The sequence below is a fragment of the Desmodus rotundus genome, chromosome 10 (assembly GCF_022682495.2).
Source record: "Desmodus rotundus isolate HL8 chromosome 10, HLdesRot8A.1, whole genome shotgun sequence".
NCBI lineage: Eukaryota > Metazoa > Chordata > Mammalia > Chiroptera > Phyllostomidae > Desmodus > Desmodus rotundus.
The window spans coordinates 629,532-647,385 of NC_071396.1; the positions used below are offsets into that span (position 1 = coordinate 629,532).

The 17,854-nt window shown below is 58.7% G+C and overlaps 1 protein-coding gene and 1 long non-coding RNA gene across 2 annotated transcripts; one reads left to right on the forward strand and one right to left on the reverse strand.

The window, feature by feature from the left end:
- The first annotated feature begins 30 nt into the window (after positions 1–30).
- Positions 31–13,376, forward strand: LOC139440334 (uncharacterized). Its single transcript, XR_011650498.1, has 3 exons — positions 31–139; positions 245–480; positions 11,023–13,376. It is a non-coding gene; the product is annotated as an uncharacterized lncRNA (long non-coding RNA).
- On the reverse strand, positions 4,339–13,623 carry TIMM17A (translocase of inner mitochondrial membrane 17A). Its single transcript, XM_024576025.3, has 6 exons — positions 13,514–13,623; positions 9,929–10,028; positions 9,747–9,810; positions 6,727–6,855; positions 5,945–6,055; positions 4,339–4,785 (listed from the first exon to the last, which is right to left on the reverse strand). The coding sequence occupies exons 1-6, from the start codon at positions 13,537–13,539 to the stop codon at positions 4,700–4,702; spliced, it is 516 nt and encodes a 171-aa protein (XP_024431793.1). The 5' UTR covers positions 13,540–13,623; the 3' UTR covers positions 4,339–4,699.
- Between the last annotated feature and the right edge of the window lie 4,231 nt (positions 13,624–17,854).

The window sequence follows — 17,854 nt, forward strand, 5'->3', positions numbered from 1 at the left end:
GGCCCCGCCCCGGGCCTGACCCCGCCCCCACAGGCCACGCCCCGGGGCACCAGGACGGGCCACGCCCACCCCCAGCTCGAAGTCTGAGCCAGGCCCACACCCCAGTCTGGAATTTTTCCTAAGAGGAAAGAGCATGCTGGTATGTGTTCCCTAGTTTTGCAGTGTTAAAATACCTATTTGATGAAATGCTTGTTTTTTAAAAATTCCATATATGGTCAATCTCCCTTTCTCTTCCACCTTCCAGGTTATGAAATCCGAAAACGGGAAAACCCCTTTCCGGTGGCGGGAGCACAGGGTTTGGCACCTCCCAGCGCGGGGCCCTCCCGGCCACCAGCCGGGCTCCGTCCAGCCCACTCTGAGCTCCCGCACCAGGGGTCCGGGCAGTTCCACGGGGACAGAGTGCAACGGGGACGCGAGGCTGGACACCCCGCTGGAGGAAGGGGCCTTTGTCCTTGGCTGTCGGGTTAAACGTTTCTGGAGGTAGGTTTCTCCTTGTTCAGCATCACGTTCTCCTGGGAACACCAGTGGCCTCGCCCCATCATTCCCGCTGGCTTCCCGTGGGGCTGCGCGCCGGTCACTCACCCGCGCGCCCCAGAACCTTCTCCACTGCAGAAAGGAGACACTGTGACCACCGCCAGCCTCCTCCCCAAAGGGCTTTCGGTATTATTTTATTTACTTCTGAGCGCTCAGAACGTGACACCTCTGGGACTCACCCAAATGGCTGGAAGTCTCCCCGAATTGGTGACAAGCATGAGTTCATCGAGATTTCAGGGTACAAGACCAATATATGAAAACCACTGTATTTCTACTCACTAACAGACAATAAAATCTGAAATCCGAAAAGCAGTGCCATTTAACTAGCACTCCTGAAAATGAATACCTAGGTTTAAATCTGACAAACCGCTATACACAGGATCTATGTGCTAAAAATGATGGAACACTGATACGGGTAATCCTGATAAAAACCCCTGACTGCAGCAGGTTTTCCTGTAGATGCCAACCAGCTCGTTGTAAAAGTTACAGGGGCAGGCAAAGGGGCGCGAAGAGCCACGGCAGTGGTGAGAGGGCTGACGAGGCTGGGGGAATCACTGCCCGACTTCAAGCTTTCCAGAAAGCCCCAGTGCGACACTGGGGAGAGACCCATACGTCCCAGTTTGGACAAAGGCGCAGAAAAGACTTGCTGATCGCATGTCTGACAGAGGACTTGCGCCCACACCCATAACGGCGCTCTCAAAACCAAACCAGGAAGACAAAGAAACCGGCGAGCGGCCTGAGCGCTCCGTCAGAAAGACGCAGGGATGGCGAGCACACAAGGAAAGACTCCGCACATCACTGCTTCTGAGAAACGCAAATTAGAACGAGAACCGCTGTGCACCTCGAGGAGGGGCTCAATTTAAGAAACAGGAACAAAAAATTGGTACCTGGTGCTGGTCAGGGTGCGAACAGCCAGAATATTTGGGCAGTTTCTTCTAAAATTAAATATATACCTACCTTATGACCGAGCAGTCCTAGGGATTTACCAAGAAAAATGAAAACACGTTCACACAAAAATCAGCAAGTGAATGTTTACAGCAGCTTTATTCAGTTGCCACAACAACGGAAATGCCCGCGTCCATCAGCCGGTGGGCAGACGAACAAACGGCGGCGCCTGTGAGCCACGACCACACATCACAGGAGAAGCTGGGATGCGCTTTGGTAACAGAAGCCCACGGCTCCCTGTTGTATGGCTCCGTTTCCGCGACTCTTGAAAAGATGCGACCGGAAGCAGCAACCCACCCACTGCGGCCAGAGAGGGGGAGGGAGGGAGGGAGGGGTGATTATAAGGGGCGGCCTGGCAATATTTGGGGGCGACTCAAACTGTGGTGGTGGTGACTGTCTGTGCACATTTGTCCAACTCCAGAGAAGTGCACACCACAAACAGTGGATGATGTCAAATGCACATTTTGAACACCCACCAGGATGCAGAGAGACAGGATGACACAGCAGCCAGGGAACCGACCTGCACCGCACGGGAACTGCAGGGAGGGAAGGGGCGACCTGAAGAGCCTTCGGGACGTTCTGAGCCAACGCCGACAAACCTGAAGCAGCCCTGCTCTCTGGCGGCAGCCCTGTCTCACAGAGGTGCGGGTCAGCGGTCTGCGACCACCTTCCACGCAACTGGGAGTGAGCTAATAAGCCAATCAGTGTAGATGAGAGTCGAGTTTCTTGCGGCCCCCAGAGACGGGTGCTGGGTGCTGAGCTGGCGGTCAGAGGGAGCAGGCAGAGCCTCCACTCAAAGGCACCAGCAGCAGCAGCCATGAGCACACCCAGCACCCGATCTCGGTTTCCGAATGACATCCTCCGAAGACAGGCACGCGGGCTCCTTGGGAGAGCGGACTCCAGGGCAGGGCAGGGAGACAGGCGAGCCTGGCGCATCCTGTGCTCGGACATGACAACTCGAAAACAGGCTTTCCCAGACAGCAGCGTCGGAAGGGCAGGACAGCCCAGCACACAGCGCCCCGGACGGTAACTTGAAAAGGGAAAAACACTACGTTCACAGCAGAGAAAGCCAGCAGACCCCACCTTAATCAAGGGGTCATGGTCAACAGCACCAGCCATGCAGACAGACACCATCTCCCCAGACACGACGCAGAGAAGGGCCAACTCGTAGCCTCACGAGAACATATCACACAAACCCAAATGGAGGGCGCATCCAAAAGAACACGTCTCTACCCTACTCTCCAAAGTGCCACGGTCACAGACAAGGAGAGACTGAGAACCTACCACAGGCTGGAGGACACCGAGGAGCCATAACATCAGGGTCACGTGTCAGATCCTGACACAGGAAAGGGACATTAGAGGAACTCGAGAAATTCAAGTAACGGCTGTGGTTGAGAGAACGGGACCCTGCGAGTCTCCGCTTTGGTGGCTGCTTTATGGGGTAAGATGTTACCTAAGCGGCAGCTGGGTGGGAGGCGTCACTGGACCTACTCTGGCAACTCTTCTGTAAATACAAAGTCACCTCAAGTTTAGATGCGCTAAAAGTAGAAAGATCGGATGGAAATGCTAACCCCAAAGTCAGGCAACAGCGAGTTCTCGTGGGGAGGACGATGAAGGGCAGCAGGGAGCTTCGCACAGGATGGTCCAGCCACAGGGCGGCGTTTCCTCCCTCCTCCCACACCCGTGGACGGCAGGTGGGCATTTCCTGAAGCGACACGTCTCCGGGAAAAGCTTCAGACTTCTCCCGGGTACAGAGCTGCCTGTGACGGGGTCGCCCGCTCGGCAGCTACTGCGCACCTGTTATGAAAGGTGGGTCCTGTCCGCAGAACTTCGCTCCAGCACCTCCGGAGCCCCCTCCGGTCCCCCCGAGTTGGCCGTGCCCCTTTTCTGTCACAGCCACAGGGCTCTGCCGCTGTAGCAAGAAAGCAGCCTGACAACTGCGTCTGAATGGGACGCTGCTCTAGCAACTCATTCACAAACGCAGGCTGCTCGCAGCTGCTGACCCACCCACCGTGTAAGAGTGCACGGGACTCAGACGAGGAGTCTTCACGAAAACTAAGGCACCACGGTGGTGTGGGGGAGTCCACACCCCCCTGGGCCACCACGTGCAGAACAGGAGCACGAGAAATCCCAGGTGCCGCCGGGCCCGAGGTTCCAAACCCGGCTCAGAGGCGCACTCCACACCAGGTTGGCACGCAGCCTCGGACACCAGGAAGAGCAGGGAGAGGCGGGTGGGACCTTCCCGAGGGGCATTTCAGCTGGGAGACTGAGGGACCAATGCCATGATTCCGGGAGGGCCCGGGCAGACTCGCCCTCCGGTCTGCTTGTTCTCCCAGGTACTTACTTCAGTGATTAAAGTAATCTGGTTATTTTACCTTTTATTCTGGGCTCTACCCTAGCATAGCAAAATTAGCTTTAGAATATTTATTAAACTTTGTAAACTTGCATATTTAGGAAAATATTTACTGGACTCTAAACTACTAGTTTTCTACTATTTGCGAAACCTAAGGTCAGTGGAATCTAAGTGGTGGGTTAAGAGGGCTCTCAGTAAAACTCAACTTTACAGGTTGAAACTTTTCACTGAAAAAAATATGGGGGAAAAGGGGGAGAGGAGAAAAGCACCAAAACAACGCAAAGCCAACAGCCGCCCCCACACTGCGGGGTGACAGAGGGCAGGGAGGAGGCCGAGTCCGGCGGCTCCGGGAGCCTCTTCCGTTCCCTGTACCGGGGTGTCCGGCCTTCAGTCCGCCGAGCATCTGCTGTGGGGGTCCCCACACACCACTCGCCGCCAATGAGGTGGGGCTGACACAAGGCGCGCCTTCCCCGATGGGCTCGAGGACAAAACGCAGAGTCCACAGCTTAGCTTAAAAGAAGGAGCGAGTTCCAGGAGTTTTATTGTTTGGCCAGCAGAACACGAAACCAGGCGGGAGCCCCCCAGGCGAGGACGGCTAGGCCCGCCATCTGCCCCGCGGCCCTGTGTCTTCTCGGCACCGCGTGTCTTCTTTAAGGACACCGACGCCACTCTGACCACAGATGCAGTCCTCGGGTGAATAAATACACGGGTTGTCTTCTGAGGCCCCACCCCGTGCTCCTTCAAGTAGACGGAAAGTGCTACATGTCTCTGCGTGGCCTCTGGGGCCACGGCTGTCCCACCTGTGGTTTCAGAAGCAACCTGGTGGTCCGGGAGCCCCTCCCCAATGCTGCGCACCGTCGGAGGTGCCTACTGGTACTGCCGATAGTCTCCGAAAGGCGAGGGGGGTAACTGGGCTGAAGGGAGCTGGGAGGGGTCTTCAGCAAACTGAGGGCCTGCGGTTAAGAGGAAAGAACTTTAAAAAACATTTGAACGTTACAAAATTAAAGAACAAATCTCTGCAGAAAGTATAGCAACCAACTCAGTGAAAACGCTGTGTCCACTGGAACTGTGACCTGAATTTGCTCACAAACCTGCCGAACCTCCACGAGGCGCCTCCGACTCGGCGTGAGCGGGGCTTCCCTCGTGCGCCGGAGTCCACAGCTCTGATGTGGTAAAAACAAGTTAGCAAGTGGCCAGTGTAACTGAGTTGGAACTCGAAAGTGACAGCTGGGCACAGAACAGGTGTGCGGGCACCCAGCGAGCAGGGCGGCTGAAACGTGCCCAGAAGACACGGGCTCTCGGGTGAGGCGCCTTGGGGAGGTCACACCAAACCGGGAGACACGACCCACTCCCGGCTCTATGCGAAGCTTTTCCAAGCTCCAAAAACAATTTTTGGCACGTCTCACTATTCTGCACCCTGCCTTCCCTGGGGGCCAGGTCTAGGTTTCACTGCTGTACTCCTGCTTCCCCCAATGTCTGGAACATCCTCACTGAGACCATCCAGGTGTCTACAGCTGCGAGGAACTGCACAAGGGGACACTGACGTTCACTCCACGACAACACAAGGATGGCTCGGCATGCGAGGGGACTTGCCCAGTACCCCGGGTAAGAGGGACCACAAGCAGCAGAAGCCCTGCCCCTGAGAACCCAAGGTGACCCTCCCAAACAGGAGTCACTTCCCCCCACCCTTCTGAGCAAGGGACGCAGTCACATAAGCCCATGGAGCCATTAACGTGGGGGCCTGTCCTCCCACCAGCAGGTGCGTCCTCCTTCACCGCAGAGTCCCCAGCACCTGCAACAGGGCCTGGCCTGCAGGCGGACAGCGGCGAGTTGTGCACTGACAGCCACTCTCGCCGCACACCTGCAGGGCCCTTCCCTCGAGCAGCACCCTCCCAGGGTGCGCAAGTGAGCACGGGCAGCAAGTCGCTCAACCAGTGCGCTCCGGTGACGGGGACGGACCCGACTGAGCCCACGCCCTGCTTCTCAGGTGAACGGGCCTGCCGTGCCCCTCACGGCCCACGGTAACCGTGCCGTGCACCACAAACCACCGCGTGGCGCAGACAGAGCGCGTTTTCTTCACACCCGCAGGGCGCAGGCGGCAGACAGACTCACCGTTGGGGAACTGCGCAGAGGCAAATCTCGTCAACAAGATGCCGGCGCCTTCGATTAGAGCCAGAAGGATGCCGCCCATCGCGGCCGACCCGACCATGGCCACTGGTCCGTCTGGGTGCAGTGACGACAGAGAGAGCACGTTAGCAGAGATCGGGTTCAACGCAACACGTGGTCAAGGGAAGAGCTGCCCCCGTGCCTACAACTGCCCCCTCGAAACCCCCTTTGTTGCTGGCTGAGACCGAGGGTCCACAAACTGCGGCCCACGGCACATTCACGGCCACAGAGCTCTGCTGGCACAGCCGTGCCCGCCCACGCATGGTCTGTGGCTGCCTTCCGGCTGTGATGGCCATCACAGCGACCTCATGACCTACGAGGCCTAACATGTTTACTGCCTGGCTCCTCGCAAAGCGTCTGCCGCTCTGGCCTCGACCACGAAGCCCAGAGGAATCCTGGGCCGCCCTCTATCCCAAGGACCCAGAAGGTGGTTGTATGTGCTTTATCCATGATGGGCACTGCCCCCCCCCCCCCAACAGGCACGACAACTAAGCCCGGAGGCCCGAGGAGGGGGGTGCCCACAGCAAGCTGCAAGATGCCCTGGGGGACCTGGGACTGGCAGGCTCTTAGCCACAGCAGCACACAGGCTAGAGCTCCCACGCTCACCCTCGTGCACCCTAACAGACCCTCCTGCTCCACCCCCATCCCCACATGCGCCCCAGGAGTCGACCAGCTAAGGCAGAGGAGATTTCCCGTGGGCCCAGTGTGGGCTCGTGATCGGTGCTCACTTCTGGCGGCCAAGACGGCTCCCGTGAGGGCCCCGCTCGTGATGGAGTTCCAGGGGTCCTCCTTCCCTCGGACTTGAACCAGGCTGCAGTCGATCATGGAGAACAGGCCTCCCCAGACAGCAAAGCTCCCTATTTTATTTAAAGACAATAAGCATTTCAGTTTTTCATCTTACATCTAAAACGTTACCGTAAAAAATAAGCTTCAGTAACACTATGTTCTTAGAACTCTCTCCCCCAAACGCACACGCAGTCTGGATGAGCATGGGGAGCGGGAGGTGCCCCTGCTAATGAAGCCTGGGCTGCAGCACACCAGCTGGGAAAGTCAAGGCCGATGCCAAGCGCCGGGCCTCTGCTGGCAGAGCTGCAGACACAGCCGGTGCCACACCCTGCCCTGCTCCCTGACGGCTCTGCCCGCCTCCATCCGCCCCGTCCTTCGCCGAACATCCCTGAGCACCTGCCCTACGAGAACCACCGTCAGGGACACAAGAGGCCCAGCTCTTCTGGGGCGTGTCCTGGGGCCACCTGTACGTGCCAGCGGGCATGGGACGGCGCAGTGGGAGTGACGGAGCCCCGCAGGGACAGAGGCCACCGTTCTTTCTCCTTCCCACCCTTTAGTCCTCAAACGTTAAACCAAAACAAGCCTGCATCTGGTCACCCCGCTTCTAGAACAGACTCCGCTGAAACACGGTGACCACCTGCAACCCACCACCCACACCCACACGCGCAGAATCCGGACTGCGCCGTGGCGCCGTCAGCACCTCTGGACGATCAATGCCTCTGGGCTTCTCGCCCCCAATCTCCTACGATGGGGGCGGGGCCCGCACCACAGGAAGCGCTCGCCCTCGCTGAGGCTAAAGAAGGCAACACCACGTGGGCCCAGCCACATCGCCCCTCACCCTGGGCACCGCACAGCAGTGGCGTTGAGGGCCGCTGGAGCTGGGCTCCGCCCCACTCCTGCAGGTCACCAGCAGGGCCCTTCCCAGGTCTCCCAGCACCAGCCGAGCCTGGGCGCTGCTGCCAGCAGTGCAGCCCAAGCCCCTCGTTGGACACCGCGTGCTACAGAAAGGAGAAGCAGTTCTCCCTCCTAACTCAGCAGTCTGCGCCCTGCAGAGCAGGGCTGCCTGGGCACAGGACAGTCACTTCCCTTCGTTTTGTCACTCACACAAGACGCTCCCACCCTGGGGACAGCGGCCGGAGAGCGCTATGGCCATGGCTGGGTGTGGGGCCCCAGCCCAAGCAGGGCGAGGAGGGTCTGCGGACAGCCTGGCAGGGGCACTGCTGTGTCCAGGTGGAGGAAGGGCTGGCATGGCGGCCGGGGCCTGAGGAGGGACTCATGGGGAGAGGATGACAAGGTAGCCTGTGTGAGCTCACAGCTCCCAACATGCACGGGCCAGAGATACAGAAACACGTGCACAACACGTGTGTCCCACAAGTGGTGAGCGTGTTCAGAGACAGACCCGGTCGCTCGCAGCTCTAGTGTGAGAAGGCCTGGGAACAGCAGTGCCAAGGCCTCAACACACTCAGGCCCTGAACACCTGTCTGCACTAGGAGGGGCCCGCTCTCCGGGAGAGGGCCGACCACATGGTGCAGCCAGGGACAGCGCAGGGCGTGCCTGGGGCACCGCGTCCCAACACGCAAGGAAGCGCCTGAAGAACAGGGCTGCCTGAAGCCCACTGTCCCCCATGGGGGCAGAAGACCCCCCAGGACACAGCTACAGCTCTGCAAGCTGCCCACCCCCGGACCTTAACTGGAGGGGCCCAGGGAGCACCCATGGGACTACACTGAAAACGCCACCCCGGCCCTTTAAAACCCAGGGCTCCAGGGAGAGTTAAGTCCCTCGGATGGTGGACCCTACGGATTTGCAACAAACGATCCCATCACGCGTGCCGTGACGTCCTCTCCCCCGACTTCATCCTGGTCCTCGTCCATGGCCTCTGGCCTCAGACTCGTGCCGGAGCCGCAGAGGGCTGTGAGGACAGCCCCCACACCGTCCCCTGGGGCACCTGCCACACAGTCGACGCCCACGACCGGCTCGAGTCTGCGCTGCACTTTGGGCGCCTTCGGCTTCTGCCACAGAAGCCGCCTCCCAGGGGGTCCTCGTGTGTCCTCAGGCTCCCTCTGGGCTGTGGCAGCACCCGGTTGTCCTTCACTCACTGAAAAAGCCATGTGCCGGAAGCAGCCTCTCAGGAAACGCGCGGAGGCCCGCGCAGACCTGTGACCTCTGCACACGTGAGGGGCTCGGCGTGGCGCGTGCTCTGACATTTAACACCGTTTACCGGCCCATTGAACTGGAGGGAAGAGAGCCACTGCTTCCTCTGCAGGGCACACGACTGTCACAGAGGCAAGGCAAGGGGGACGGCACCGTCACCACAGCCCTCGGGCCCCCGTTTCCTCGTCTGCAAGACAGGCTGGCAGTGCCCCCCTTAGAGGCGGCACTGCGGGGCGCCAGGAGTGGCCTGGCACACAGTCCATGGTGGCATCAGCTGCTGTCTTCAAAAGAACATTTAAAAACTGAGAGAAGACCACTCTTCCAGACTACAGAGTCTCCAAGAAACAGCAGCAGACAGCAGTGTCCCCCGGCTTGGCTGTGTCCTCGTGAACAGATTCAATCGCCCAGCTTCTGAACAAGCACCTGGAAACCCTGCACTGACCCCTGCAGTGTCCAGCAGCCCTGGTGAGGAGCCTGTCCGGTCAGTCGGCGTCTCTCACGACACCCCGCCCTCACCGCGGGCTCTCTTCAGCCTTGCCGCCCCGGCAGCCGTCGCTGCTGACCGGCGCAGACCTGACCCGGAGCCCCGCTGCCCTCTGGACAGGAGGGAACCCAGCACGCGGAAGACAAGGACAGACTCTCCAACTGGACACGAGGACCCAAGTGGGTTTCGGAATGAGCCACAAGCCCAGAGGTCTCCACTCGTGACAAACCGTCAGACCGAACTGACACGGGGGGCTGGTGTCGTCTAGGAGGGAGGAAACAGGAGCCCCCTCTCCACGGGAGCAGGAAGGGCATCTGCAGCACACACCTCCCAACTGCGGAGCCCGGGTCTTAACAGCTGTCAGGCTCCCTCGCAGCCTGTGGCTTATGCCCTGTAAAAAAGCAAGCAAAAATGTATCACCAGCACCATCATTTCCCACCCGCTGACTGGCGCCCGGGACCTGAGCAAACCTAGCCTTCACGAGCTGAGAAAGCAAGACTCCCACTCACCACTGGAGAATTGCGAAAGCCTTTGATTGCTTGGAAGACTCCGCCCCCGATGGTGCCCATGGTGAAGGCCCCTCCGCAGTCATCCACGATTCGCCAGGGGCTATGAGCAGAGGAGGGAGAGAGACCTTATTTCTTGTTCATAAACCACAAAACCTTTGCAGGCACCCCGACGGGCAGGCAAAGCTGCAGGACTCTGCCCAGGGCCAGTGCGTCCAGCCCTAGCCACAGAGGCAGGGGAATGGAGCTGGCTGACTCCATCCTGGGCACGCCCCACCTTCCCACGCAGCACTCGGGAGTGTGCTGCAGGCCGGGCACGCGCGGAGGCACAAACAAATCTGGGACGCCGCATGCCACCACGAGTGTCACCCCGTCTCCTGGGAGCGAGGTGAGCTTTCTGGCTGCAGGAGCAGTTACAGCTAAACAAACGAAGATTCAATGGGTGCAAAGGAAGACCAATCTTAGAGAGTTCCTAAAGCTTGAAGTTCTTTCCGGGCTGATTAAATTCAAGCCGACATTCAGAACTCCAGTCTGCATCGGGACCATGTCACACACACACGCACTCTGATGTCCAGCGACTAGAGGTTAAATCTGCACCCCGCTTCCACAGGCAGCGCCCTAACTCACACCACACGCCGAAACCCGGTACACTGACCAGGAGGCCAGGCCAGCACCACTAGTCTCGGAATCTGGTCTGTAAGAAAGACTGAACTTAAGTTCCTTTTCAATCCCTTCTTTTTTAAAGACTTTATTTATTTTATTTTTAGAGAGCGGGGAGAGAGGGAGGGAAACATCAATGTGTGGTTGCTCTCATGCACCCCCTACTGGGTACCCGGCCCGCAACCCAGGCATGCGTCCCAACTGGGAATCGAACTGGCGACCCTTTGCTTCGAAGGCGGGTGCTCAATCCACTGAGCCACACCAGCTGGGGCCACTTTCAATCCATTTCAATGCGAGATTCTTCTTTCATCTGGCGACCAGGGTCAAATGCTATAATGAGCTAATAAGGGCAATCTGCCTGCTCAGGTAAACTTGTGAGTTTGGTGTATTCGTGCTGCTGGGGAATTTGAATAACGAGTAATTTCTGATTTTGCCAGACGGAAACCTTGCTATGAAAACACCTTGTCCTCTTCCGGGACAACGAAGCCCAGGACCTCACTCAGAAGGACCGTCGCAGGCGGCAGGGTGCCGCAGCCCCGCTGCCCAGGGCCCGCCTCTGGGGTCCTGAGAGCCCAAGCGGCACCACCTGGGCTCCACCAGGACCTGCTGATCAGAGTCCACAGGCAACCCGACTGCACTTTGCGAGTTTGAAAACTGTGCAATTCCGATTAAATGGTGGAGACAGTACCAGAAAGAAAAGAGGAAGGACAGATGAGTCCATGGCCCCTGAGTGCTGGGTCAGTGGCTTTAAATGGTCTTGCCACGTGCTGGGGCTGCAATGAATGAGCATCGCAACCTCAGTGAGGAGCAGCAGGCTTCCGACCAGAGCACGGCCACAGCGCGCATTCCTGGAGAGGACGTCCAGCACAAGGCAAGATGGACAGTCTCTGACCAGAGAGCGGCCACAGCAAAACACTCCTGCCAGGGCTGTCCGTGAGGGCTACCCGAAAGGCTGAAGCCCGAGTCTAACAGAGTGAAGGTGCCAGACAAGCAGAGCTCAGAGAACCAGTGACAGGAGCAAGGTCACAGGTCACCATTTAATAAGTACCAACTGTTTTAGGTGCCTCGTAATGCGAATAAGGCCTATGATTTTCAAGAAAGCTAGGTTATGTTCCCACAGAATACCTAATCTTTTAACTGTGCAAGAGCATTCGTCTCCTCTCCGTTTTACAGACAAACAAGGGCTCAGAGGTTAAGCGACTTGCTCAAGAAGTAACTAGAGAAGCAACTTCGGTACAAACGCAGCCCTGCCGGGGCTCCGGAGCCCTCCCCCTGCTTCACAGAGAGAGGGTTTTTAAAAATGAAACAGGAGAGTACTCAGGGTGTTAACTCCACACGCTGTCATCAAAAGGGCTGGAGGGAAGGGAAGCAACCGGGAAGCTGCTGTAAGAGGCACTGGGGACACCAGGGAAGATCGCGGCCACAGGAACTGAAAGGCAGAGGTTTGGAGGAACGGTTCAGACTGCACAAGGAGGGGAGGGCTGCGGAGGGAGGAACAGGTGCTCAGTGGGAGCCTGGCTGGTGGAAAATGCTCCACCACACAGGCCCACGCAGATCGGAGTTTGACTTCCGACGCCAAAACTAACCGGACAGACTGTACTGCTTCAAAGCGTGTGTGCCAGGAGAAAGCGAAGGGGCGCCTAAAGAATCGGATGAAAACTCATTATTCCTGGGACAGCTTTCTTTTTGTATTTACTGGGATGACACTGGGTAACAAAATTACCCACGTGTCAGGTGTGCAGTCCTGTAACACATCATCTGTCCACTGTACTGTGTTCACCACCCCAGGTCAAGTCTCCTTCCATCAGCATTTACCTCCTCTACCCTCTTCTACCTCCCCCGCCCCTTCCCTCTGGTCGCCACCATGCTGTTGCCTGTGTCCGTGAGGTTTTTTATTTTGCTTAATCCCTTCACCCTTTTCACCCAGCCCCCAACCCCTCCTCTCTGAGAGCTCCCTGTCCGTTCTCTGTATCTATGAGTCTGTTCTTGTACTCACATCTTTAACTCACAAAAGTTAGGTGACTCACCCTCCTGCCAACCTGTGTCACTGCATGTCTAACAGCAACTGGTGAGTGCAGGCCGCCCATCTGAGCGCCTGTCCAGTCGGGGGCAATTCCCCTGGAGAAGGGAATTTTAGAGAGCTAGGAGGTACTGAAACGGGTGGCCTGCACCCCACTTCTGGGGTGGGGGGAAAGCACTTTCACAACCTGAAAACACCTTGGTTTCTGATGACACAATAAAAAAGGTGATTGACCCAAATAACGAGGTCTGATTTTTGGCTGATGACCCCAGAAGCCTTAAAGTTGAGCCACCTGAGACTCCTCACAGCGATCCTGCCCTTTACAATGACCCGTGTGTCTTATTCGTGCTTCTACTGCCTGAACCCAACGAAATGCTGTGCCCAGAGCCCTCACTCAGTAAATACTCAAGGAATGAATGAACCGACTGCTGTTCACGGTTCCGGAAAGCACATTCTGCCTCCTTGTCCCCCATAATTCCAAGCGCGAAAACTAGGCTCCTGCCTACCCGGGCTTCCCCAGACCCTTCGGGTACCATCAATGCCCGCTTCTTTGAGACGCTCCGCCCTGCGGACGCACATCACACGAACGCCGCGGAAAAGGCACCCGTGAGGCTTGGCTTCCCTTCCTCGACGCGGGCAACGGGAGCAATGACTGACCCGCACAAGGTCGGGGGGCGCGGCGTGGGGGCAGGCCCGAAGCTGCTTCGAGCCCAAGCCTGGATCTCTCACCGTCCGCTGCAAGGTCACGGGGGGCTGAGTGCGTGAGGCCCACGCCGGGGAGCCGACCGGCCGCTGAAGCCCGCACCGCCCACGGTCACCGCGCCCGCGTCGAAGACCTCAGAGTCTGGGGACCGGGGAGAGCGAGGGCAGACGGGCAGGAACAGGGCGAGGACGCCGCTCACACTCACCAGGGTTCCCGCGCGTACTCCTCCATCTTGACTCCAGCGCGTGAGAGACGCCGGGAGAGAGGGATGGGGCCTGACCCGGAGGCGGAAGTAATCTTAGATGAGGGCGTTATCGTCTGTGAGGATTGGCTCGCCGCTTCCGTCTACAGCCAATGGAAGCCGTACAGCGTGACACTGGCCCCGCCCCTGTCCTCCCAGGGGCAGGTCCGACAGGGCAGGAAGCAACCGGCGGCCAGGGATTCCCGTCCCCTGTTACCGGGGCGTGGTGCCCCGAGAGGGCTCTGGTGTTGTCCCGGAGCGGTTCCCAAATTCCCCAGATATGTACCCCTTCCTTAGTGCTTTGGGTTATTAATTGACACCGCCCAGTTCGACATGACTGAGAAGCTCTCAGCGACGACAGGGGCCCTTGGGTCCCGGTGTCTGAAACGCGAGGTCCCACAGACGCGGATGAGGTGCGGGGCCCAGTTCGGGGCGCTCGAGGGCACGGGCAGCGACCGCAGCCTCCCTCAGTGTCCTCAGAGGGTCTGAGCCATTCCAATCCGGGCCGACCTTAGGAAATGGACTGCTGCATACGTCCAAGTTGACCTGGACCAACCCCGGGTGTAACTGCTGGTCCCCCCACGCTTCTCTGTTGATAGGGTGGACATAAATGGTCCCCTAGCACCCTGCACGGCATTCCTACAATGAAGTAGCTAGAGAACAGGAAGTGTTACAAGAAACTCATCCGGAAAGGGGGACACATTCGAAGTACTACTATTTGTGTCTATTGATACCGTGGGTTCCGTCATCCGTCATCCGGAGTCATCGCTTCCCACAATGCCTCCATCACTGTCTCCTTAGAGGATGTGCTAGAAAACCAACCATAAGTGACCGAGAGGGCCAGGAATCTTTCTTGCCGCCCTCGGAGGACGGGGTGTGGACGCTTTGGACTTCACCCCTCTGAACCTTGTTCTTCTACCCTGGAGTTCGGGGGCCCAAGGGCACTGGGGGCGCAGAGCGCTCCAGCCCAGCAGGTCACAGGCCATGATTGTGGCTTCAAACCCCCACCCCCACCTGGCCCACTCACCCAAAACCCCGACTGTCGTGGACAAGTAAGGTGCATCCCACAGCCAGCTCTAGGGTCTGGGGCTCCACTCTGTGTCTGGGGCTGTCTGCTGGGCAGGGGGTTCGGGCCGGGGTGGGGTGGGGAGCAACCTCTCCTCTCTTCTGCCCTCTTCACTTCCCTTTCCAGCCTTTCAGTTCCTCCGCCTGAGCTCAGTGTCAGAGCTCTCTGCCTGTGTCCTCTCTTCCAGGAGGCGGGGCAGGCAGCGACTCTGGGGAGAAACTTCCTGCCCCACGCCCCAGAAGGCAACCAGTGGGGCGCCATTCGCGGAGCGCATAGTGTGCCTGGCGCCGTGCTCCGCACTGGGCGCGTGCTGCCCTGCTCCTCTGCCCAAGGCCTCCACACCCCGGGGCCATCTTTTTCTCCTCTGGGTGGGACCACGCCACATCCTCGCTGTCCCTTACCGAGGACACCAAGAGGCTCCCTAGGGGGCTCAAGGTCACACACCTCAGGTCCAAGTCCATGTCATTTGAATCCAGAGCCTGTGGCCTTATCTGCCACCCTGTATTCCTGAAAATGTGACTTTCCCAGGAGTATTTAGCTCCATCGAGAACCACCCTCAAGGGTAGCTCCATGGTTCTGGTCCCCCCACCCGGCGCGCAGGCGCTTTGCTCTGGGGGGAGCGCAGGGTCTCACCCCTCCTTTGTCTCCCCCGCCCTCCTGCACAACAGTGTGCGCTGCTCTGGGGAGCAGGCCATGCCAGCAACCCCTGACCCCCAAGATGCTCTTGTTTCAGGTGGAAGTGGGGTCTGAGCTTGGATGACCTTTGCCCCTCATTGCAGGGCCTGGGGGTGGGGGGACGTACTACTGCGCTCCGGACTCCTGAGCTGTCCATTCCCGCGGTGATGCCTTTGGAGGGAAGACTTGGAGAGCCTGAGAGCCGTGGCGGGGGTCCTGGGGCTCAAGGGGCAAAGGCTTCAGGCTGAGTCAAACCAGAAGGGCCCGCTGCTTGGAGCTGTGGGGTCTGCAGCAGAGGAGATGTGGGGGGCGGAAACGGGTGGTTGGGCGGCCTGAGTCAGCCTAGCAGCTGTGGGCCTGTCGGTATGGGCGTCCCTGGCCAAGGACTGCTGAGGCCTGAAGACAATGAGGGAGACCACACGGTGCAGAGGCTGTGGGGGGTGGGGGTGGACTGGAGAATCAGGCCCTGACTCCTCTTCAGGAGGAGTGAACATTTTTGGCAAAAAGCCTGAGAAGGAAGAGTCCTTGGAGGCTGGGGAGGGAGCTGTTCTCAGCTGGGAGGAAACTGGAGGTTGGCTGAGGCAGGTCCGGAGCCAGGGATCCGGAAGGCGATGTCCCTTGGAGGAAGCTCCTCTGGGGCTGGAGGGAACCTGAGGAGGGGCGGAAGCAGGGGGCACCTCCACCCAGCCTGATGAAGCCCACTGCAGGCCAGCTCCCCCAGAACTCGCATGTCTCCTGTTGGGCTCTTGCCATCTGCTTCTGGCCCTCCTGCTTCCCTTGGACTTCAGTGTAATTATTTTTTATCCCACAAATTATACATTTAAAAGATAATAACCAGCCCTGACCAGTGTGGCTCAGGGGGTTGGGTGTCATCCAACAAAACGAAAGGTCACCGGTTCAATTCCTGGTCACAGCACACACCTGAGTTTGGTCCCCGGTCCAGGCACGTAACGAGAGGCAATCAACCCATGTTTCTCTCCCTTGCTTTCTCCCTTCCTCCCCCTCTCTCTCTAAAAATAAATAAATAAAATCTTAAAAATGAATAAATAAAAGACAACGGCCATGTTGTCCTTATTTTTGTACCTGTCTCCCCACAGTGCGTGGCAGGGGGCTGTGCACCCACAGCAGTCTCTGAATCAACGCACGTGAGTGAGCGAGAGCCAGGTGAGAACCTTGGTGCATGTGCGCCTGTGCACAGAGGGCGGTGGCAGCTGAAGGGCAGGAGGGAAAGGGTGGGGAGGATGTGGGGCAGGGGGAAGAGGCCCAGGACGAGAGTAGACGGTGACGCTGAGAGTAACTGCTGAGGGCTACCCAGTGTCTGCCGGCATCGGGCGTGACTACTGAGAGTTCCGTGTGAGCGTTCGAGCTTAATGTTCGTCACAATTGTGCCGGGTCGGTGCACCTGCTGTTCACACTTCAGCGAGAGGAGGAGCCGACACAGGTCTGTCGGCCTGGAGAGCCCGCCATTGCTGTTTATCCTGTTAAGATGGGTTTGTGAGATTATATACATTTCCGGAGTGCAACATTGTAATTCGGTGTTTGTCCACTGTGCACGGCATTTGCCCTCCATCACCCTATGGTGGATCCTGCCACCCTCTTCTCCCTCCCCACAACCTTCCCCCACACTTCCTGTTCTCCGAATCCGCGCACGGGTGCAGACTTTTAGGTTTGGGTGACCTCTGTGAAGTTTTTATTGGTTGATTAAGTGTCCCCAGTGCTCACAGCGAAGCGCCGAGAAGGCCGAGCCACACCAGCTTTCTGATTTGGTTGCAGCCCTGGCTCTCCGAACGGCTGCCGTGCAGTTATTCATGCTTCCGGACTCGGGGACACACTGCCCGAGACCCCAGACGCGCAGAGCCCCCTCCCACACTTCCTCCCAGGTCGCCCTGCATCACCTCTGCTCCGCAGTCCCACCTGCCAGCGCCCTCCCCCTCAGCCCTCCCCTGGAGCTGGCCTGTGGGCATGAAGCGCAGGGCCAAGTTTTGTCCCAGACGATCCCTGGACTCAGCAAGTACCGATCAAATGTCCGCCTCTGGCTCGGGATGGAAAGACGCCAGGAAAGATCGAAGCATCTACCCCGATGGGTTACACCAGGGCTGCTCGAAGCGACGCAGCAGCAGGCGGGAGGGGCAGGAGATTGAATGTCTCGTGCCTGCGAGGCGGCGTGATGGGCGAGCGGTGGAAGGCCCTTGTATGACCCAGGCCAGAGCCGCTGGGACAGACGGCTCCCCGCAGCCCAGAGTTAGGTTTCCCTGAAGGCACGGGAATCGTGCTCTGGACTTGGATGCCTGTGGCCGCCTGCTGGCCGGCTCCCCCTCCGTGCTTGGTGCTCCCCGCCCAACCCTGGAAGACCCAGACGGGGAGGGAGGGAGGGAGGCTCGAACTCCCTTCCCAAGAGCCCGGGCGCTGCGTGGGAACGGGCGGCCCATCCGGACTTTCCTGACTGCACGGCCCACCTTCGTCCCAAACAGCCAGCCAGCTCTCAACTTCAGAAAGGGGACCACGTCCGCGGAGGCTGCTGGTGCTCAGCGCCAGGTTCCCGCAGGCACGGTCCTCACCGGGAT

Bases quoted from the DNA above. Each gene is read 5' to 3' on its own strand.
- TIMM17A (XM_024576025.3), bottom strand. From the start codon at position 13,539: ATGGAGGAGTACGCGCGGGAACCCTG. The intron at 10,029-13,513 runs GTGAGTGTGAGC...CTCTGCTCATAG, and splicing joins GAGTACGCGCGGGAACCCTG to CCCCTGGCGAATCGTGGATG. The intron at 4,786-5,944 runs GTGAGTCTGTCT...TCTTAACCGCAG, and splicing joins CTCTGCGCAGTTCCCCAACG to GCCCTCAGTTTGCTGAAGAC.